The sequence below is a fragment of the Megalobrama amblycephala genome, linkage group LG20 (genome assembly GCF_018812025.1).
Source record: "Megalobrama amblycephala isolate DHTTF-2021 linkage group LG20, ASM1881202v1, whole genome shotgun sequence".
In the NCBI taxonomy this organism is placed as follows: Eukaryota; Metazoa; Chordata; class Actinopteri; order Cypriniformes; family Xenocyprididae; genus Megalobrama; species Megalobrama amblycephala.
The window spans coordinates 15,531,112-15,555,138 of NC_063063.1; the positions used below are offsets into that span (position 1 = coordinate 15,531,112).

The 24,027-nt window shown below is 38.8% G+C and overlaps 2 protein-coding genes, 1 long non-coding RNA gene and 1 pseudogene across 3 annotated transcripts; all 4 read left to right on the forward strand.

The window, feature by feature from the left end:
* The first annotated feature begins 69 nt into the window (after window positions 1-69).
* On the forward strand, window positions 70-8,483 carry si:dkey-219e21.2 (nuclear factor 7, ovary). Its single transcript, XM_048170534.1, has 11 exons — window positions 70-1,845; window positions 2,330-2,377; window positions 2,578-2,708; window positions 2,811-2,909; window positions 5,151-5,282; window positions 5,430-5,567; window positions 5,788-5,916; window positions 6,558-6,609; window positions 6,718-6,744; window positions 7,114-7,140; window positions 7,255-8,483. Exons 1-11 carry the CDS (start codon window positions 1,713-1,715, stop codon window positions 7,785-7,787), a joined length of 1,449 nt encoding a protein of 482 aa, XP_048026491.1. The 5' UTR covers window positions 70-1,712; the 3' UTR covers window positions 7,788-8,483.
* Window positions 8,484-10,368: 1,885 nt separating this feature from the next.
* On the forward strand, window positions 10,369-12,940 carry LOC125256005 (annotated as a pseudogene).
* A 7-nt stretch (window positions 12,941-12,947) lies between these two features.
* LOC125254920 (nuclear factor 7, ovary-like) lies at window positions 12,948-14,401 on the forward strand. Its single transcript, XM_048169713.1, has 3 exons — window positions 12,948-12,958; window positions 13,333-13,359; window positions 13,475-14,401. Exon 3 carries the CDS (start codon window positions 13,627-13,629, stop codon window positions 14,005-14,007), a length of 381 nt encoding a protein of 126 aa, XP_048025670.1. The 5' UTR covers window positions 12,948-12,958; window positions 13,333-13,359; window positions 13,475-13,626; the 3' UTR covers window positions 14,008-14,401.
* A 5,222-nt stretch (window positions 14,402-19,623) lies between these two features.
* On the forward strand, window positions 19,624-21,641 carry LOC125255109. The gene is made up of 3 exons (XR_007181832.1): window positions 19,624-19,920; window positions 20,493-20,527; window positions 20,733-21,641. It is a non-coding gene; the product is annotated as an uncharacterized LOC125255109 (long non-coding RNA).
* The last annotated feature ends 2,386 nt before the right edge of the window (window positions 21,642-24,027 follow it).

The window sequence follows — 24,027 nt, forward strand, 5'->3', positions numbered from 1 at the left end:
GTTACGCAAGGGCAGTTAAGAGTTATTTGCATATAGGGCATGTTACCGTGGTTTACATAAGCTCATAAAAACACTTATGAGAAATCAGAACTTATCAACCTCAGATTTAAGTAAAGCTAAATCTAAATACACATGTATTTTTTTATTTGTATGAGAACTATAAAGTTTGATCCTTGTTTTTTTTTTTTGCTTCATAAATCTGAACTTTGGATGGAGGAACTGAAGAACTAAGAAAGACACGGTTTATCACATGGTTATGAAAAATGTTCACCTACTTTTCACATGAACTGTTCGCTGAATTATGCTGTGTGATTCAGGTGTAATATTTAGGTCGTGATAAGAAGGGTTGGGGTACAGTCATAATTTAAGAATACGCCCCCTTTCAGTTAATGAATTTGAATTTGAATGGAATTAGCGACACTCCACAGAATGCTGAATTGTAATTGGAATGACAGAAAGAGGAATTTACTGAATTTGAATTTAAATTCAACTGGTAAAAGTCACTCAGCTAGCAATTTCACTAGTGCAGATTGAGGACAAACCATAAACAATGTACTTATTAATTCTGACGAATTATGTCCATTGCCCCATGATATATTTACATACACTTTTCAACCGATACTACATCTAGACATTTTTTAGTTCAATGCTGTCACATTAGCACAGCCATCAAAACAGCACTGCACTGTTCAGCCAACTTTTTATAACATAAATATTGGCACCCAAAAAAAAAAATTATTATGCCAAACAATTTTAAACTCCCCATGTTACATAAAATTCTAATTAATTTATTAAATGTAATGAAATTTAAATGACTAATAAGTACAAATGTCTATTGGTGATATGTCAGACATTAAATGTTTCTGGATAAAAAGCATATGTTGTGTACAAGATTAATTGTGTTTATTTTTTTTTCACATTCTATGCAAATTAAAATACATATTACAATTCTGCATCTGGTTTGCTACCTAAATTAAAATTCAGAAATTTATTATATATTACTCATTTCTAGTCAACATGTAAAAAAATTCAACTAAACACATGGTGAACACAAGGAGAGGTTTAAAAGTTTATGAATCATACGATCGAAAATAATCAGACCACAACAAAATTATTTCCAACTCTTTCAATCTCATCTTTATGAAGTTTGTGTGTTAAACAACATCTTACTGGAATGAAGTTCATGCCAACACAGTTAAAATAATCAGAATTTTTCCCACAAAGTACAAACAGATCTTTTGGTTGTTATTATATACAACAATAACGATTATTATATTAATTAAATTTAAATTTCAAGAAATGCATATCATGCAGGAACTTCTTTTATTGGCCACAGATGCTCTGTATACTGGAATTTGCCATAATACTTTTACAATCCTTTTCTATTGAACTCCCTGACATTTGCATTACTTTGATAGTTACGTAACCTTTTATAACCATCCATATTTTATATCCATGCAGAGGAAGGATGCTCACACAAATGTGAAGTCTTTTGAGCAGTATGCAAAAGTTTACTGAATGGAATCTGATTAAAAACTACATATACATATATCTCTTAGTGAGTGTTCAGTGAATCTGTAAATGAACGTGGAATTATACTCAATGCGTGAGTGTATTCACTTTCTTTATTCCTGGCATCATGCCATTTTGACTACTGTCTGAATCATTGCTGGGAAAGACTCATATCTCATCACGTAGCTTTCTTCGGCATCATGACAGTAATAATTCAGGTCCAAAGTTCAGACTATGCAGGCAATGAACTAAAACAAGGGTTGAGAGAGTGCCAGCCTTCAGTTTCACCAGACAGCTCCAGCATTCACCTGCCTCCCCAGCACTTCAACTTAGGTAGGTCTCATTTGAATCTCATAGCTTCTATCATGATGTCAGTTAAAACGTGTCATTACTGAGAAATTAATATTATTGTTATCTATTGTTATCTTTGATAAAAGTATTATGATTATTATTACATTTATGCATTTGGCATTCAAGTTACAGTTCATGCATTCACGGGAAATAAAACCCATCATATTCTTTGAGCATCAGGGATAATAATTATTATTATGTTTATTGTAATTTTGTTATTTAATTTTTAATAATATAGATATATTAATAATAATATATACTTTATAATATTTACAATTTATAAAACATTTTATAATATATGTATTATAATTTTTTATATTATAGTTAATTATTATTGTATAATACATGTATTATTATTATTATTTTATGTTGATCATCATCAAGATTTAGTAAATGTGTTCCATTAATAAGTTAATTTGCATTGATAATATTAATAACTTTTAAATAAAAAATATTCCTTTTATAGGAGAACAGTCAAAGCCTTACAAGATGAAGAGCATCCTGAAGGACAAAAGTATGGCTCTTACACATGTTCTCTCTCTGTTTTTAATATAACACAACTAGAGCTGTCTGTACTACTACTGTATGCTTGTATTTCTGTTTATGCAACACATTACATTCATTTCAAACTGCAGTGTGAGGTTTTGATTGTGAAGGCATGATCAGACTAAACCAATTAAAATCTAAGTGAAAAAACCTTCTGTTCCTCTTCAGAAGTGCCCAAAATGCAGAGTAACTCAATTGGGGCCGTGCGCTGGACGCTACCAGAGGAATCTTCTCAGGTCCACAGTTCTGCGCCCACCAGCCACTTCAAGAGCAGTGGCGGATTTTCTACCCGTTCACAGGTAACAGCTCTAACTTTCTCAAGGATGTTGGTCTGGGATCCATGTTGGGTCATGATCACAATAATTTGGTACTCGTGGTAAATATTTAATGTTTGTTTCCAGCAAAGACAACGTCAGCAGGGCCTGCAGGACCTCCGTAGCTTGGATGAGTGCATCAGATTCATCAACCACTGGAAGCAACAGGTGGCACAAGTTTGTAAGGTCAGCCATGGATTATTTTACAATTCTACCTCTGTATGTAAGGAATAATTGACAATGGGCCATTGATAGTTTATACTGTGGTTACCACACCTCAAGACACTGTTTCGATGGTGTATGTCAAGACATTTCAAGGTTTATTTCAAGGGTTTTCCTTAAAACACTCTTGTGTGTGGGACTAATTTCTTACGTATCTCATCCCAAGCCTCTGTTGCTAATTCGAGTGAGAGAGAGTTGAATTAGAAGAATATCTCCAAAGTGTCAAAGATATATATATATATGATGTGTTCCAAATTATTATTTCAGTCTCAGACAGGTTTGTTAAATAGTTTGCTAGTCTACTTAGGTAAATGGAAAGCCTACCTAAAGAGGTTGTTTCAGATTATTAAGCAAGTCATTATTCTAATGCAATATGGGGAGGAAGAAAGATCTTTCTGATGATTAAAAGCATGACACAGTGCAATAGTTGTATTGCTGTGGTGTTTTTTTGCAGCATGGGATAGTGTGTTGTCCTGTATGAAAATTGTTTTAGTTCAGAAGGCACTATCCTTCTTTTTATACCATAGCAGAAAATGGTCAGTTATAAACTCCACATATCTTGCAGAAGTCATTTTGAGACCATAAAGGGACCTTTAATCTCACTACCCAAATCAGAACCCATTAGCTCCTTGCTGTCATCGCAGTCTTGTTGGAATGTGGTGGCCGTTCACCAACCATCCAGAAATCCATCCATCTATACCAGGAGTGTCCAAACTCAGAACTCAGTCCTGTAGGGCAACTCTCCTGCAGAGTTTAGCTCCAACATACCACAACACACCTGCCTGGAAGTTTCCTGTATGCCTAAAAACCTTGATTAGCTGGTTCAGGTGTGTTTAATTGGGGTTGGAGCTGAACTCGGCAGGACAGTGGCCCTCCAGAAGCAGGATTGGACACTCCTGATCTAGACCATCCATTGTAGTACGGCATTCTTCAGTGAATAAAACTATTAAAAATGAGTTTTCATGTATTTCTACACCCACTGTAAGCTTTTCTCTTTGTGAGCTTTGGTTAGAGGTGGCTGAAATGCAACTTGATGCACAACTGCCAGCCTTTTTTAAACAAAAACTTTCCTTAATAGATCTTTATCTGACGAGTTCTCTTGACTTGTGCTGTAAATTATTCACAAATCTTATGATAGTTTGATAATCTCCATTCAGTTTTCACACAATATTAGTTGTTTTCATGACTTTTGCAAGACATTTCATGCTTTTCATCTTCAGAAAGATCTTTCTTCCTTTCCATATTGCATGAGAACTGTGACTTCATTAATAATGTAGAGCAACCTCTTTAAGTAGGGTTTCCATTAACCTAAGTAGACCTGGCAAACAAACACTTTCTTTGAAAACTAAAATTCGAATGTTTATTATGAGGAAATCCTACTGATATGTCACTTGCATAATAATTTGAAACACATTGTATATTACATATAGCAAAATTGGTTATTTCTGGAACCGAAAGCATTGCGAAGACAACTAAAATTGCAAAATCAGGTAATGACATAATAACAGACAAGAGTTGTAGTATGATGGTAGTTGATTACAGTTTATGTGTATATGTCTGTTTTTGGGAAAATGCTTGTATGTGAAAAGCCAAGTTTCGATTCAGAGTATTACGTTCAATCCTTCAAAAGGCGGACGTGTTTAACAGCCCAAGTAATAATTTCTTGGCAAACTCCTCGTTGCGTGCAAACTCAGAGGTGACCAATAAATTTTTATTATCCATGCTATCATATGATAAGCATTGCCATGTGAGACATGAATGCCGCTAGATTAGTTTATGGTAACTGATAACACCTATATCAATAACCTAGCAATTATGCATCTGTAATCCTGGGCCTTGTCACACCGTATCTATGGGGAGGAGGTGTTTGGGGTCTAGGGGTTGAGGGTTATTAGACAAGTCACTAGTTTTTAAAAAGTAATATGAATGAATAAACATTCTGTACAGTATGAAAAATGGATACTCATTTTGAAATTTGCTAAAGGTTACATTGAACAGTGTTATTAAAATAGTGTTTTACAAGATTAGTGCATGTTAGATGACGCCATATGTAACCTAATGCAAAAATAACTGAAGCAAAAAGAACTGAGCAAGAGCAATTAAATATCCAACATCGACTAATCTTGTAATATCATCAGATAACAGATATGGTACATATATTGTCCATCCATAAATGATTTGCAAATGTGTGCATGTGATTTACAGAATGAGGATGATCCCGGTGAAGGGTGCAGCAGACCGCCAGAGCAGCCGACAGACCGCAGAACTGAGCGCAGTATTGAAGAAAGCCGCAAGCTTATTCTGCAGTGGGCCAATGAACTTCAAAGTGTAGACAAGGTGAAATTGACTGGAAAAAAGAGACATGAACATCTCAATCATACTGTACTGGAGTACACTACAATATCAGATACAGATCAACTTCAGTTTAACCATATATGGTGACTTGCTCAAACTAAGCTTTCTTTGTGCCTGTGTGATCCTCAGCTGTCTAAAAAGCATTCATGGATGAAGGAAAGGATTGATCAGGAGGAGGAAGATGACACAAAGCAGGATAAAGATCAGCGTGAGGTGGTGCAGAAGAGGATAACGGAGTGGGCCAAAGAGATTCAGAGTGTATCAGAGGTGGGACAGCAAAAATATCTATATTATCTTGGGCGATGGTGCCTTATCTGTTGTTACTAACGCATGAAGTGGTCCTAAGTTCAGTTTTCTTCTTTCTTAGAATCAGTTTATCTTTCAAAGTTTCCACTTGTGACTCTTTAATATACAATACATGTACATTTAACTGATAATCAGAAGTGATGAAAAGCTTGCTAAATTTGTGCTTTCTGTCTGAATGCAGAGCCATGGAATGCTGGGAGATGAGCTGATACAGATGTTGCGTCTCCTGGGACTGAGGAAGAAGAGGCTGGTTTCCCTCATGCCACTGCTGGAGTTCATAACTTGGAGTTTTTTGAAGGAAGACAGCAAGGTAAGATGGCTATGAATTGTATTGATATTCTGTCAATATTGCAGCACTTTATCTTATTGAAGAAACCAACAATAACAATAATTCATAAATAAACAATTGTTACATACTTACAATAGAATGTGTAATATATATTTTGTTATCAGGGGCGAAGTGTGAGACTGTAAAATTAAATTGCCTAAATTGCGTCAAGAGATAAAATAGATATGATAAATGTATGGATAGAAAAATGAAATCATTGTGGTTGTTTAAAGAGCAAAGTTCAAGAAAGCATCTTTGGTTTACTGTACATTGACCAGTTATTGTCATCTGTGACATAAGTTTGAGCATTTGCATTTGAGAGACATTTATTATGTACTGTATAACTAGTGACAGAGAAACATCATATGTGATGAATAAAATGATTTATTAAATGATGATGAAATGAAATAGCTGTACGGTTTGATTAATGTGTTTTCTGTGTGGGAATAGTTTGGTGACAGGTTCACTTGTTTGATTTGCAACTTAAAGTCTGTAAATACATCATATATCATGTCATTTTAACCGTAATGTACAGTACCACAGTATAAGAGATAAAGGGTTGTTCATCCCTTTATAAAGAATTACAGTTTATAATCTAATGCTTGTTTTTGTATTTATTTTAGGGCATGATTCCTCATCTGTGGCTTTCAGCTAAGCAGCGTACCTGGAAAGCTGGTGAGGGATCCAAAATCTAACCTAATATCATTATTAATTTTGAAAATATGAGTACAGCACTTAATTGATTATTCATAACTCCTTTCTCGGTTCTCTTTTCTCAAATAGGCATGCCACGCTACATCCCTAATTCAGGTAATTTTTTATAACTTTTTTCAGCAAATTTGAGATATTTAACAAAGCACTAGTGTATGACCAGCCAACCCAATTTTATGAGGTGGAGATTTCATATGAATTTGTATAATGCAATTGATACAGAAATGTACAATTTTTAGAAAAGAGTAAGCATGAAGGTCCACCTAAACATAATGTGAATTGTATGAAAACGTACAAATGAGATCATAAGAATTCATAAGAATTAGCAATTCAAAGAATAGTTATGAATTGCCTTAATAATGTGATAGTCTAGCTGTTGCGATGGCTAATATTCCTAGCAAGCCAACTGAGTAATAAGATCTGGTATCTAAACTCAAGATTGAGATAATTTTCTCTTATTTTTCACAGTCTGGAGCTGGATTGTCAGTGCAGGAGGTAAGTTTATATCATATTTAAATAAGACTCTCCCCAACAAAAACTCTTCACTACAGCATTAACAAAGTGTTAAATGCATTAGTCCTAACACCTTCACGTCTTTCTCTCAAATAGCTGATGTAAGTCTTGATCCCAAGACCATCAACCCTTGGCTGCAGCTCTCTGATGACCACAAGAAGGTTCAGGAGGGTCTAACAGAGGCTGATCTGCCATATAGCCCTCAGCGTTTTGATAGCTTGCCTTGCGTCCTAGGCTGGGAGGGTTACATGAATGGTCGCCATTACTGGGAAGTGGAATTTGCAAACAATGGTTATTGGAAAGTTGGAGTGACAACTGCTACTTCAAAGAGGCATGGCCGCTTTCCAATGAATCCCTCTAATGGTTATTGGGTCCTATGGCGCAGCACACGACAGTTCTTCGCCTGCACCAATCCTGAAACGACCCTGCCACTGCTGCTGGTGCCCCGGAAAATGGGAATATACATTGATTATGAGGAGGGACAGATTTCTTTCTACAACGCGGAGAACAAATCACACATCTTCACCTTCACAGGACACTTTCGTGAGAAGCTGTACCCTTTCTTTGCCGTGATGGATGGCAGGTCCCTTATAACCGTATGGTCTCCTACTGAGCAAAGCCGCTTTTAACAAGGCAGGCTTTCATCTTTCATTCTGCACTTTCATTTAAACATTTATAACTGGACAAATGATTCACTGGAGCTAAATCTACTGTCAACTAAAAAGCAACTCCTAATAGCTACCTTTCCATTCAGAGGATTCAACACCATGGTGGGCTGGACCCACTTAATGAGTGCTATCAAAATACACAACTAATACACAGCTTCCTATTATTATTTACAATTTAAATGCAGCCTCAACATGATTGCTACACCTATGTATCTCTTTATCCATTTATAAATTAGCTCAATAATTATATACATATGTCTAAGCTTGTCTACTTTCAAGTGTATAAGTAAGTAGTATGTGTTTTGACACAAATATTTAATAAAATTTCATTATTTATCCATGCATATATTTCTCTGAGTGTTATCTATGTTCATGCTGTAACCATCAATAAGATAACAATGCTATATTTATTATAGGTCTGTCTATGTTCATGTGTAGATAATGTCTATTAAAAGGTTAATCATTCTGTTTTTTATAGGTGCACTGGATGATTTTATTAATGTATTAATAAAGCACAAATATAGGTCACCATGTGTCTCATTATTGTCCCCACTGCACCGCTGTAGCGAGAACACATAATGTAAGTCTAATTTAATGCTGTATTTAGATGACAATTTCAGCTTTCAGTGAAAACAAACCATTCACAAATTAAATTTTATGTGGACCTGTGCTCTGACTGAAGATGAAAGGGACCAGAAGAGGACCCTGAGCAGGGCCCAAGGCAGACTGCAAAATAAATGTTTCATGTTTAAACATTGGGAATATATTGTCCCCAAATCACTGAGGCAATGTTTCGAGACCAGGAGGGTCGGAAACCTTTTTGGAATGAAGGGCCATTTTAAGTTTCTGAGTCAATCACTCTCTCGGCACAACTCCTTAATGCAACGGGATGGTGGGCGGGGCACCATCCTTTTAGCTTCTCAGTGATGATCTGCAAGATGTGTGCAAACGCGCTGCAGAAAAACTAAATATACCGAGGCCGACTGTGGTAGCGGAGACTGTAAAGTCACGCTACGAGGGTAAAAGGCTGCCGAGAGCAAAACAGGCAGCAAGTCAGCTCCTTCCTGTATTTCCAGAGCTTCTGGAGGAGGTGCAGTTACCGGGAAGGACAAACTGTTTGCCGACTTGCCACGCACTTGCACCCAAAGTGCACGGCCGCTGCAAATCTGACGTTGCCATCTAAAGTGAACCGAGCTGCAGGACGAAGAGTCTACCATGCCAGGTCAGACACAGTGGGAAGAGATCTGTGTTGTTATGGATCTCTCTCTCTGTGTCTTCAGAGATGTGCAGTCCAAGCTGGGGGCAAGGCCATGGTCAAAATCGTCATTCAAGAGAGAGGACATTGGCTTCATTTGGCTAATCTTTCTGACAGGGAAAAATAAGCCATTCTGGATGAACCAGCTGTTGCAGAGGGCATTTTTGGCTCAGCTCTGACAATGATGCAAATGAGATGCAAAGAAAAGAGGAGGGACAATGAGGCTTTGGAATACTGTATGCGTAGAAAGATGCAGACTGCACCCCTCCATCACCTTGGCAGGTCTTCGCACAAGTTACATCCCCCCACCCCCAACTTTCACATTCCTAGATGGAAGAGACAAAATGTGAATGCAGCAGGTCAGAGTGGTGCACCAGAGTAGAGAACTACCTGGATATTAGGGCTATTAGGACCGATGGCCTCAGCCCTGATAGTTATTCTCTTAGGCAGACTGTACATGAGAGCGATTCAACGCTGCCCAGTGCTGAACACTGATAGGCAAACATGAGAAATTTTCTGTGCCGAGTAGAATTGGTAACAAGTGGTCGCAAGATAACATTTTTCTGTGAACAATTCCCATCTTTGACGCCTCCTCTTGTCAGTAGGGCGGATAACAACAGATACTCTGCGAGTGCTATTGCTCATCCCTTAGTCCTGAATATAAAATCGGATCAGGTTGCTTGCTGTTTTTCCTTCCCTAAGGGTTTGCTGGCTGGTGTCTAGCTGCAGCTGCTGCAAAGGAAGGTTCTCCTCTCGGTCTGTGAGGGAGGCAAGTTTGGAAAGACTCACCCTCCTATTTCCTTAATCACACCGCTTTCACATAGCAATGACAGATGCCCTGAAAAGGGCACAACCGGAGCATCCAAGATGTCTAAATTTTCTCTGACAGCCCTGACACTCCCAGCCAGAGAGCTTGCTCACCCACCACTGCCAGACCCATGCTGCGACCACAGCTCTGGACCGAGCCCTTGGAAGTTCTTAGGCTGAGATCTACAATAAAGCAGATCTCTTCCCAGAGGGCTGGGTTTGGTGCCCCAGCATCCATTTGCCTCCCCATCCCCTCCATAAGCTCCGCTTGATAAGTAGTGAAGAGAGAGGTGGCATTAACTGCCAGGGCAGAAGAACAATAGATCTTCTGAAAAACCAAGGCTGCTAAGTGTGCAGTGCTTCCTGCCAGTGAGGCTGAGGCAGAGGAAAAGGCTGCCCTGGATTTAGGTGGATTTATCTTTAATTAATCTTTACAAGATTAAGTGCATGTTAGATGACGGCATATGTAAAAATAGTGGAACTGAGCAAGAGCAATTAAATATCCAACATCGACTAATATTGTAATATCATCAGATAACAGATATGGTACATATATTGTCCATCCATAAATGATTTGTAAATGTGTGCATGTGATTTACAGAATGAGGATGATCCCGGTGAAGGGTGCAGCAGACCGCCAGAGCAGCAGACAGACCGCAGAACTGAGCGCAGTATTGAAGAAAGCCGCAAGCTTATTCTGCAATGGGCCAATGAACTTCAAAGTGTAGACAAGGTGAAATTGACTGGAAAAAAGAGACATGAACGTCTCAATCATACTGTACTGGAGTACACTACAGTATCAGATACAGATCAACTTCAGTTTAACCATATATGGTGACTGAAAGGATTGATCAGGAGGAGGAAGAGGACACAAAGCAGGATAAAGATCAGCGTGAGGTGGTGCAGAAGAGGATAACGGAGTGGGCCAAAGAGATTCAGAGTGTGTCAGAGGTGGGACAGCAAAATATCTATATTATCTTGGGCGATGGTGCCTTATCTGTTGTTACTAACGCATGAAGTGGTCCTAAGTTCAGTTTTCTTCTTTTTTAGAATCAGTTTATCTTTCAAAGTATCCACTTGTGACTCTTTAATATACAATACATGTACATTTAACGGATAATCAGAAGTGATGAAAAGCTTGCTAAATTTGTGCTTTCTGTCTGAATGCAGAGCCATGGAATGCTGGGAGATGAGCTGATACAGATGTTGCGTCTCCTGGGACTGAGGAAGAAGAGGCTGGTTTCCCTCATGCCACTGCTGGAGTTCATAACTTGGAGTTTTCTGAAGGAAGACAGCAAGGTAAGATGGCTATGAATTGTATTGATATTCTGTCAATATTGCAGCACTTTATCTTATTGAAGAAACCAACAATAACAATAATTCATAAAAACAATTGTTACATACTTACGATAGAATGTGTAATATATATTTTGTTATCAGGGGCGAAGTGTGAGACTATAAAACTAAATTGCCCAAATTGCGTCAAGAGATAAAATAGATCTGATAAATGTATGGATAGAAAAATGAAATCATTGTGGTTGTTTAAAGAGCAAAGTTCAAGAAAGCATCTTTGGTTTTCTGTACATTGACCAGTTATTGTCATCTGTGACATAAGTTTGGGCATTTGCATTTGAGAGACATTTATTATGTACTGTACAACTAGTGACAGAGAAACATCATATGTGATGAATAAAATGATTTATTAAATGATGATGAAATTAAATAGCTGTATGGAATGTGTTTTCTGTGTGGGAACAGTTTGGTGACAGATTTTAACCGTAATGTACAGTACCACAGTATAAGAGATAAAGGGTTGTTCATCCCTTTATAAAGAATTACAGTTTATAATCTAATGCTTGTTTTTGTATTTATTTTAGGGCATGATTCCTCATCTGTGGCTTTCAGCTAAGCAGCGTACCTGGAAAGCTGGTGAGGGATCCAAAATCTAACCTAATATCATTATTAATTTTGAAAATATGAGTACAGCACTTAATTGAGTATTCATAACTCCTTTCTCGGTTCTCTTTTCTCAAAACAGGCATGCCACGCTACATCCCTAATTCAGGTAATTTTTTATAACTTTTTTCAGCAAATTTGAGATATTTAACAAAGCACTAGTGTATGACCAGCTAACCCAATTTTATGAGGTGGAGATTTCATATGAATTTGTACAATGCGATTGATATAGAAATGTACAATTTTTAGAAAAGAGTAAGCATGAAGGTCCACCTAAACATAATGTGAATTGTATGAAAACGTACAAATGAGATCATAAGAATTCATAAGAATTAGCAATTCAAAGAATAGTTACTGTATGAATTGCCTTAATAATTTGTTAGTCTAGCTGTTGTGATGGCTAGCAAGTCAACTGAGTAATAAGATCTGGTATCTAAACTCAAGATTGAGATAATTTTCTCTTATTTTTCACAGTCTGGAGCTGGATTGTCAGTGCAGGAGGTAAGTTTATATCATTTTTAAATAAGACTCTCCCCAACAAAAACTCTTCACTACAGCATTAACAAAGTGTTAAATGCATTAGTCCTAACACCTTCACGTCTTTCTCTCAAATAGCTGATGTAAGTCTTGATCCCAAGACCATCAACCCTTGGCTGCAGCTCTCTGATGACCACAAGAAGGTTCAGGAGGGTCTAACAGAGGCTTATCTGCCATATAGCCCTCAGCGTTTTGATAGCTTGCCTTGCGTCCTAGGCTGGGAGGGCTACATGAATGGTCACCATTACTGGGAAGTGGAATTTGCAAACAATGGTTATTGAAAGTTGGAGTGACAACTGCTACTTCAAAGAGGCATGGCCGCTTTCCAATGAATCCCTCTAATGGTTATTGGGTCCTATGGCGCAGCACACGACAGTTCTTCGCCTGCACCAATCCTGAAAAGGCCCTGCCACTGCTGCTGGTGCCCCGGAAAATGGGAATATACATTGATTATGAGGAGGGACAGATTTCTTTCTACAACGCGGAGAACAAATCACACATCTTCACCTTCACAGGACACTTTCGTGAGAAGCTGTACCCTTTCTTTGCCGTGATGGATACTACATCCCTAATTCAGGTAATTTTTTATAACTTTTTTCAGCAAATTTGAGATATTTAACAAAGCACTAGTGTATGACCAGCCAACCCAATTTTATGAGGTGGAGATTTCATATGAATTTGTATAATGCAATTGATACAGAAATGTACAATTTTTAGAAAAGAGTAAGCATGAAGGTCCACCTAAACATAATGTGAATTGTATGAAAACGTACAAATGAGATCATAAGAATTCATAAGAATTAGCAATTCAAAGAATAGTTATGAATTGCCTTAATAATGTGATTAGTCTAGCTGTTGCGATGGCTAATATTCCTAGTCAAGCTGAGTACTGAGTAATAAGATCTGGTATCTAAACTCAAGATTGAGATAATTTTCTCTTATTTTTCACAGTCTGGAGCTGGATTGTCAGTGCAGGAGGTAAGTTTATATCATATTTTAAATAAGACTCTCCCCAACAAAAACTCTTCACTACAGCATTAACAAAGTGTTAAATGCATTAGTCCTAACACCTTCACATCTTTCTCTCAAATAGCTGATGTAAGTCTTGATCCCAAGACCATCAACCCTTGGCTGCAGCTCTCTGATGACCACAAGAAGGTTCAGGAGGGTCTAACAGAGGCTGATCTGCCATATAGCCCTCAGCGTTTTGATAGCTTGCCTTGCGTCCTAGGCTGGGAGGGCTACATGAATGGTCGCCATTACTGGGAAGTGGAATTTGCAAACAATGGTTATTGGAAAGTTGGAGTGACAACTGCTACTTCAAAGAGGCATGGCCGCTTTCCAATGAATCCCTCTAATGGTTATTGGGTCCTATGGCGCAGCACACGACAGTTCTTCGCCTGCACCAATCCTGAAACGGCCCTGCCACTGCTGCTGGTGCCCCGGAAAATGGGAATATACATTGATTATGAGGAGGGACAGATTTCTTTCTACAACGCGGAGAACAAATCACACATCTTCATCTTCACAGGACACTTTTGTGAGAAGCTGTACCCTTTCTTTGCCGTGATGGATGGCAGGTCCCTTATAACCGTATGGTCTCCTACTGAGCAAAGCCGCTTTTAACAAGGCAGGCTTTCAACTTTCATTCTGCACTTTCATTTAAACATTTATAACTGGACAAATGATTCACTGGAACTAAATCTACTGTCAACTAAAAAGCAACTCCTAATAGCTACCTTTCCATTCAGAGGATTCAACACCATGGTGGGCTGGACCCACTTAATGAGTGCTATCAAAATACACAACTAATACACAGCTTCCTATTATTATTTACAATTTAAATGCAGCCTCAACATGATTGCTACACCTATGTATCTCTTTATCCATTTATAAATTAGCTCAATAATTATATACATATGTCTAAGCTTGTCTGTTTTCATGTGTATAAGTAATAGTATGTGTTTTGACACAAATATTTAATAAAATTTCATTATTTATCCATGCATATATTTCTCTGAGTGTTCACTCATGTGTCACCATGTGTCCCATTATTGTTCCCACTGCACTGCTGTAGCGAGAACACATAATGTAAGTCTAATTTAATGCTGTATTTAGATGACAATTTCAGCTTTCAGTGAAAACAAACCATTCACAAATTAATTTTTATGTGGACCTGTGCTCTGACTGAAGATGAAAGGGACCAGAAGAGGACCCTGAGCAAGGGCCCAAGGCAGACTGCAAAATAAATGTTTCATGTTTAAACATTGGGAATATATTGTCCCCAAATCACTGAGGCAATGTTTCGAGACCAGGAGGGTCGGCAACCTTTTTGGAATGAAGTGCCATTTTAAGTTTCTGAGTCAATCACTGTGCCACAAACTCTCGGCACAACTCCTTAATGCAACGGGATGGTGGGCGGGGCACCATCCTTTTAGCTTCTCAGTGATGATCTGTAAGATGTGTGCAAACCCGCTGCAGAAAAACTAAATATACCGAGGCCGACAGTGGTAGCGGAGACTGTAAAGTCACGCTACGAGCTAAAAGACTGCCGAGAGCAAAACAGGCAGCAAGTCAACTCCTTCCTGTATTTCCAGAGCTCCTGGAGGAGGTGCAGTTACCAGGAAGGACAAACCGTTTGCCAGTAAGGTGCCCATGCAGGGGGGGTCTGCTCTCAGAAGGGATGGAGAAAGAAGGCCTTCTCTGCATGCCCCGTACGGAGCTGTTAGTTGCCGACTTGCCGCGCACTTGCACCCAAAGTGCACGGCCGCTGCAAATCTGACGTTGCCATCTAAAGTGAACCGAGCTGCAGGACGAAGAGTCTACCATGCCAGGTCAGACACAGTGGGAAGAGATCTGTGTTGTTATGGATCTCTCTCTCTGCGTCTTCAGAGACGTGAGGTCCAAGCTGGGGGCAAGGCCATGGCCAAAATCATCATTCAAGAGAGAGGACATTGGCTCAATTTGGCTAATCTTTCTGGCAGGGAAAAAGAAGCCATTCTGGATGAACCAGCTGTTGCAGAGGGCATTTTTGGCTCAGCTCTGACAATGATGCAAATGAGATGCAAAGAAAAGAGGAGGGATAATGAGGCTTTGGAATACTGTATGCGTAGAAAGATGCAGACTGCACCCCTCCATCACCTTGGCAGGTCTTCGCACAAGTTACATCCCCCCCACCCCCAACTTTCGCATTCCTAGATGGAAGAGACCGAATGTGAATGCAGCAGGTCAGAGTGGTGCACCGGAGTAGAGAACTACCTGGATATTAGGGCTATTAGGACTGATGGCCTCAGCCCTGATAGTTATTCCCTTAGGTAGACTGTACATGAGAGAGTTTCAACGCTGCCCAGTGCTGAACACTCTCAGAACTCATGAGAGCCTAAAAGGACCTGTCATAAACTCATAGGCTGTGCCCTGATAGGCAAACATGAGACATTTTCTGTGCCAAGTAGAATTTTTTCACAAGATAACATTTTTCTGTGAACAATTCCCATCTCCAACGCCTTCTCTTGTCGGTAGGGTCGGATAACAACAGATACTCTGCAAGTGCTGTTGCTCATCCCTTTGTCCTGAACATAAGGACGGATAAGGTTGATCGCTGTTTTTCCTTCCCTAATGTGGTGTCTAGCTGCATCCGCTGCAAAGGAAGGTTCTCCTCTCGGTTGATCCAACTTAGACTGTGGCTCTGCCTGCTGAGGCTGAGAAGGTCTGGGGCCCTTGAAAGCTGATTGACCAAACCTCTGGAGGTGGTTGAGGAGCCTTACCAGTGGGTCTGTGAGGGAGGCAAGTTTGGAAAGCCTCACCCTCCTATTTCCTTAATCACACCGCTTTCACATAGCAATGACAGATGCCCTGAAAAGGCTCAACTGGAGCATCCAAGATGTCTAAATTTTCTCTGACAGCCCTGACACTCCCAGCCAGAGAGCTTGCTCACCCACCACTGCCAGGCCCATGCTGCAACCACAGCTCTGGACCGAGCCCTTGGAAGTTCTTAGGTTGAGATCTACAATAAAGCAGATCTCTTCCCAGAGGGCTGGGTTTGGTGCCCCAGCATCCATTTGCCTCCCCATCTCCTCCATAAGCTCCGCCTGATAAGTAATGAAGAGAGAGGTGGCATTAAGAGCCTTCAGTCCACCACTTGCAGAACTAGTGGTTGTCATAATAAAGATAGTAAAGATAATATCTAAGCTCACCACAACATGCCAGTTATGAAGAAAGACTATTGTCTTGAATGATTGCTTGATGACTTTAAACAATGTTTCATAAGAAGGATGCCATTTTGATAATATTTTTATCAACTATATAAATGTATATAAAATAATTAAAAGCAATATTGCCCAATTAAAAACCTTTATTTGCATTGATTTATTTGTTTATCTGTTTTGTTATTTTGTAAGAAATCTCTATTAGGTCACATGGCACCACATGTGGGCCTCCATGCCCATATCTTATACTGTATATTATACTTATACTGAGTGGAGGGCAGTGGGTACCACATCAATGTTTTTTCAGGGGGCCCACAATTTCCTAGCTATGGCTCTGGTTGTAAGTCTTGTGACTCCTCCAGTAGTGACTAACAGATTGAGCAGCTTTACTGATGTAATTGTGACACAAAATCCTAAATAAATAGCCTAATTTAGTGTTATATTTTAAAGGGGTGGTTCATTGCAATTTCACTTTTTTAACTTTAGTTAGTGTGTAATGTTGCTGCTTGAGCATAAGTCCATAAAAATAGGGCACAATGTAGGCCTACTGTGTTAATATGAAGGAATTATCCATGTTGATTTTTCACAGGTGTTTTACCTGTTTTAAATTACACATTGCATTTTGTGTTTTAGGGATACACAGGGTTACAACTGTTGTGGCACACAAGTAGCTGCAGAGTGTAAGACAAAGAATGAAAGCTTCCCCTTACTTTTATAACTCTAACCTCCAAGGCTGAAGCCTCTGTCCTTTTACCATATTAGGAACATGTTTACCATTTCAGTGTTTTTCCACTTGTCACCTAGTCTGGCTATCACCAGACCAAGCTCAATTTAAAATTGAACATTGGTCTGGGGAGTTTGCTATGTATTTCCTACTGCACAAGAGGCGTGATCAACGAGCATTAGTCACGCAATTGGATAGTCCTTCAACCAATCAGATCAACGATTCGGGTGACGTACTTTGCAGAGCGATGCGAAAACTCCAGTGCCCAAGGAAGTCGACCGGAAGTTGAAGTCGGCCGGGTGCCGCCATCTTGTAGCAGAACTTCACTTGCGTTAGCATCCCCATTGACTCCCATTCATTTTGGCGTCACTTTGACAGTGAATAACTTTACATCTGAGGCGTTTAAAGACTCCATTTGTCCATTATTTATTTCTAAAGATACACGACAATGTATAAAGGGCTCCATTACCTTCTATGTTACATTATGGCCCCGTAGATACAGTTTTTGTAAAAATAGGCTAACGATTGCGTCATAACCACTCGACTCTCTGTCGCACAATAGAGAAATTACCGTACAGACAGGAGGAGAAGCTCGCAGGCAATCGGGGAGATGTCAAGAGAGATGGCGTACTGGCGTTACATTTTAAAATACTATACAAAATAATTAATCAGAATACTTACTCCTGCTTACTCACGCCAAAGAACTCCCCGCTCAAGCTCGCCGTCTGTGCAAGATTAACGATGGCAGTTTGCACGCACAGCTACTAGAAGATTTACATCTGTCAGACAGGTTGCGGACGTCATCAAGCTTAGTTTGAGTCTGCGCGTCAGAAACGGAAGTGCTAAAAATCGCTAAAAATGGGCTTCACTTGTCTCAATTGAGTTCCAATGGGGTCGCTGTGTCCATTTCTTTTACTGTCTATGGAAAACTCCAGACAGGTTTACCGTGTCTCAATCAGCATCGAGCGATTTTTGCAGGTTGTGCAAAAAAACATGAAAGTGATCGGTATTTACACCCACTCGAGCAATTTGTTTGCTAACTAAAGAAGCCATTCAGCATCGTCGAGAGGTTAAAAGGCGACTCTGATACTGTTCTGGTTCAGTGTAAATGAACGCGGAATATAGCCGCCCTAAACTACGTCATTGTCATGACAACCAAAAAGAATTCCAGTCAGCTCAGGAGGCACGAGATTCAAGAAGCAGGGAGACGAAACATATAGAACAAATAATAAAAATATTGTCTACCATCAAGGGGCATTGAAGTAAACGAGTCCTGTACTCACATCGTGAAGCAAACCACCAAAATAACAGCAGAGAATCGTTGTGTTTCATCAATCGCCGTTTGTAATCTTCCTATGAAGAGATTGCGGATCAACGCTCTGCTACATTTCACTCAGATAAGGTAAATGCTTAACACATTCGGCGTCACTGTGATTGTGCATTGTTATTTTGGAGAGACGGGTAGATCAGATGGAGTTTGAAAGCTGCTTGCCGTCGCTTCTCTATCGTCATCGTGTTATACCCGCCAATAGCGAGCAAGGTGGATAAGCCAGTCTGTGATTGGTTCCCGCAAAAGTGTAAGAGCGCAGCAGAAGTGAATGCACGGGTTTCCAGACTGAGTTGCCGAGCGAAATCAAATCGCCGGCAGATCAGGCTGGGTTTACCCAGACTACTTGTCACCCTAAGAATGCATACTTAAGCACTTCTGAGAAAAACAAAATCATTTAACCATATGCATATAAGTAAAATCATATGGAAATTATACAGAAACTCAAAATTTTCCCCACACAACTTAACAGATAATGTCCTGGCAGAAAATTAACAATACCTTTATCATTTTTCTACAATTGTTTTCTTTCAGTTTACCTAACTGAAAAACAATTATAGGTACAAGCTAATAACATCATGAACAATTATTATTGAACAATTTCAACTATAAACTTAATTCACATATGTGTGTATTGTTACACCTTTCTTCAGCTCTCTCCAGGCTGATGCTGCATGGCTGGCTAGCTGTTTCCCCTTTTGTGTAATTTAGATGAAAATAATGTGCCTTTTTTATTGTTTAAAAATAGCTAAATATGTTGCTAGGTGCTTTTATTTATTTTTTTATTTTTAAAGTTGCTTGGGTAACTAGTCTGGAAAGTTGCTAAATCTAGCAACAAAACTGCTAAGTTGGCAACACTGACTGGCACATGCCAATGACGCACCGAATGTGCAACCTGACTGCTGACTGCTGGCTCGCGAGCCATAGGCTGCCAATCTAGACTCTCCCTAAAAGCAGGAGAATTTACCTATAGGATTGCGCGAACAGACTGTCAACTCAGTGGTGTAACCAATCCCAGATTCTCCTTTAGCCAGGGGCGGGATATTTCGGCAAATGTGAAACTTTTCCAGCCGGTTCCCTCTGCTCACTAAAACGTTTTTTGATTTTCATTGTTTCTGGGCCCAACTTTTGTTATCAGCCTTTGTGTATGTTAATTGCATTTAGCTAATTATTATCATCATATCTTCCAAACGATTTTGCTTCTCGTAGACGCTAATAAAACTTAATGTGTCCAAAATGAAGCGCACCGACTGGAAAGAAACAACAACGATATTCATGAAAAGGTTTGTTATGACATTACGTTCATTTTAGTTTCTTACGCCGGGTGGTGCTGATGGTACACCAAATACATAACACCAAAATCACTGCAATTATCACTACTCTAAATATAGTAAATTAACATAAAATCTCATTCAAACAGTGTTAAGAAGCCTTCACGTCTTTTCATAATCATTTTATTTTCTAATGTTTTACACTGGTGACTTAAACTAAGTTACCACAGTTCTGTTGTAGTAACATTTATTAACTTGGTATTCTGGTCGAAAATATGGTTACCATGATTAATTTTTGTAATATGGCATAGGAAGCCATCTTATTTTTTATTTAATCTGCTTGCAAACTAATATTACATAATTGAAATAATGTATACTGATGTTATTGTATAGAAATGTATATTATTATAAGAATTCTCTCAACCAGAATGCCACATATTAACACAGGTGGGTGCAAAACAGATTGAGGCTCATTCAGAATGATTCATGTCTCTTTAAAGAGAATTTAGAGAGAACATTTTTGGGACAGTGATGCCATTATAAGGCAATTTACCACTTTGAGTTTGTTCCTCTGCTTGGTTTAGATTTGGGTCAAACCTGAGAAAGCAACTTTGCACAAGTAAGTAGATAAAAAGCAAAATGTCAGTGTCTTGTCTGCATGTTTCATCTTTACCTCAAGCAGAAAGGCTGCTTCTAAATCCTATTCACCTCAACATCTTCACATTAATCTTAACTTCATCAGAGCTTGACCTTCCTTTGTGATTGTTTTAGTGATTTATTGTTTATTCATTTGATATTTTTCTTTATTTTGGTGAACACATCAGCAAGATTCTCTCCAGATGAACCGTTTCAGTCCTATTCAGCTTCTTCACAAGCCTTCAGCCTGAGCTCTTTCAGCATTGTCACTCTTGCCCTGTCCATACACATACAATTGCTATTCTAAATGATTTTCTATCACTTGTCTATCAACTGTCACTTATCACATAAAAATGCCACTCTTTGTTTATTCAACCTGTTCTTTACATTTTATCCACTACTTGGCCAGCAATATCAATGGCAGATTGTATTATTGAATAATAGAGCTGTTTTGATTGCATTGGTTGCTGCCTTATCAGACATATTTTTCACCAACACAACAGCAGGTGTCAGAATTGGTTCCATGTGTATTGGAATCAGATCTTGACCGAACTTGTCTTTTCTTTGGAAAATGATCAGTCTTACCATCGTAGGTGGGATGTTTGGTGCTTAAATGCCACAAGTTTTAGCAGGTCCTTGGCACATCGCCAGAGAAAAACACAGTGGATGTGGTTAAGCCTGATCTTGTGAATCTCAACATTTACATTGTTTTGTCACACTATCAGCTAGTCACTCACCATACAATTTGTACAGGTGTGTTGATCTAACTACATATTTGATTCACTAATAATGAGGAGAACAGCATCCCAGTTCTTTACACTCTCCAGGAAAAGATGTGCAGCTGTAAATGGTTTTATACTGAAACCCAGCTAACCAGCTAGAGCACTGACTTGACAAACTTTTTCAGACCATACTGCTGATGGAAGCAAAATGTTTTGCGGTTAAATAATGTTTAAGAAATTGAAAAACGTATTCGTGAAAAGAAATGTACTCAACCAATATGCTAGGCATTACAAACTATTGTACTGAATTGATTTCCTTACTTAAAGTTTAAGCCCACACACTTTTTTTACTTCATTAAATCAAAATTAAAGTTTTGTTGCTTTAAGTCCTCATCTTTTAGCTCTGAAGCCATTTAGAAGATAGCGTGCTCCTAAATATTGACAAAATTAACATACAGTGGGTACGGAAAGTATTGTTATATTGTTATATTGCAGCCATTTGCTAAAATCATTTAAGTTCATTTTTTTTTCCCCTCATTAATGTACACACAGCACACCATATTGACAGAAAAACACAGAATTGTTGACATTTTTGCAGATTTATTTAAAAAAGAAAAACTGAAATATCACATGGTCCTAAGTATTCAGACCCTTTGCTGTGACACTCATATATTTAACTCAGGTGCTGTCCATTTCTTCTGATCATCCTTGAGATGGTTCTACGCCTTCATTTGAGTCCAGCTGTGTTTGATTATACTGATTCAGACATGATTAGGAAAGCCACACACCTGTCTATATAAGACCTTACAGCTCACAGTGCATGTCAGAGCAAATGAGAATGATGAGGTCAAAGGAACTGCCTGAAGAGCTCATAGACAGAATTGTGGCAAGGCACAGATCTGGCCAAGGTTACAAAAAAATTTCTGCTGCACTTAAGGTTTTCTAAGAGCACAGTGGCCTCCATAATCCTTAAATGGAAGACGTTTGGGACGACCAGAACCCTTCCTAGAGCTGGCCGTCCGGCCAAACTGAGCTATCGGGGGAGAAGAGCCTTGGTGAGAGAGGTAAAGAAGAAACAAAGATCACTGTGGCTGAGCTCCAGAGATGCAGTCGGGAGATGGGAGAAAGTTGTAGAAAGTCAACCATCACTGTAGCCCTCCACCAGTCGGGGCTTTATGGCAGAGTGGCCCGACGGAAGCCTCTTCTCAGTGCAAGACACATGAAAGCCTGCATGGAGTTTGCTAAAAAACACCTGAAGGACTCCAAGATGGTGAGAAATAAGATTCTCTGGTCTGATGAGACCAAGATAGAACTTTTTGGCCTTAATTCTAAATGGTATGTGTGGAGAAAACCAGGCACTGCTCATCACCTGTCCAGTACAGTCCCAACAGTGAAGCATGGTGGTGGCAGCATCATGCTGTGGGGGTGTTTTTCAGCTGCAGGGACAGGACGACTGGTTGCAATCGAGGGAAAGATGAATGCGGCCAAGTACAGGGATATCCTGGATGAAAACCTTCTCCAGAGTGCTCAGGACCTCAGACTGGGCCGAAGGTTTACCTTCCAACAACACAATGACCCTAAGCACACAGCTAAAATAATGAAGGAGTGGCTTCACAACAACTCTGTGACTGTTCTTGAATGGCCCAGCCAGAGCCCTGACTTAAACCAAATTGAGCATCTCTGGAGAAACCTAAAAATGGCTGTCCACCAACGTTTACCATTCCAACCTGACAGAACTGGAGAGGATCTGCAAGGAGGAATGGCAGAGGATCCCCAAATCCAGGTGTGAAAAACTTCTTTCCCAAAAAGACTCATGGCTGTATTAGATCAAAAGGGTGCTTCTACTAAATACTGAGCAAAGGGTCTGAATACTTAGGACCATGTGATATTTCAGTTTTTCTTTTTTAATAAATCTGCAAAAATGTCAACAATTCTGTGTTTTTCTGTCAATATGGGGTGCTGTGTGTACATTAATGAGAAAGAAAAAAAAAAGAACTTAAATGATTTTAGCAAATGGCTGCAATATAACAAAGAGTGAAAAATTTAAGGGGGTCTGAATACTTTCCGTACCCAGTGTAGATGTTAAGTGTGTGTGTGTGTGTGTGTGTGTGTGTGTGTTTGTATGTGCTTTTAATATACTATCTCTGTATTTAAAAAATGTATTTAGATACCACTTACAGTGCATTTGAACCCATAGTGTACTACAAGTGGTAGCTAAATATATTTTTATAAATATATAAAAATATAAATATAAATACAGAGATAGTATATTAAAAGCACATTTTAGTTCATATTTCATGCTGTCTCAGAATAGCACAGTTGAGTACACGTGGATGTTCTTAAGATCTTAAGAAGTACTAAAGAAGTTTTTTAGTATATTAAGTACAAAATTAGTGCATGAAAATAAAGCACTTTCAGTACATTATGGAAGTGTACTTTTTTCACCTGGGAAGTGTCCTCATAAACCATGTTTACGTTGTAATACCCATGTTATTATGCACATAAACCATATATACAACACACAACACACACACACACACACACACACACACACAGACACACACACACAGAAACTCACATACATAATAACAGTATATAAATATTTAATGTGATTTTAGCATTATATATAAATTATTATATCTATATATCTATATATCTATATATATATATATATATATATATATATATATATATATATAAGTAGTATACACACACACACACACACACACACACATGATTTTAGATATAATAAATGCGTTAA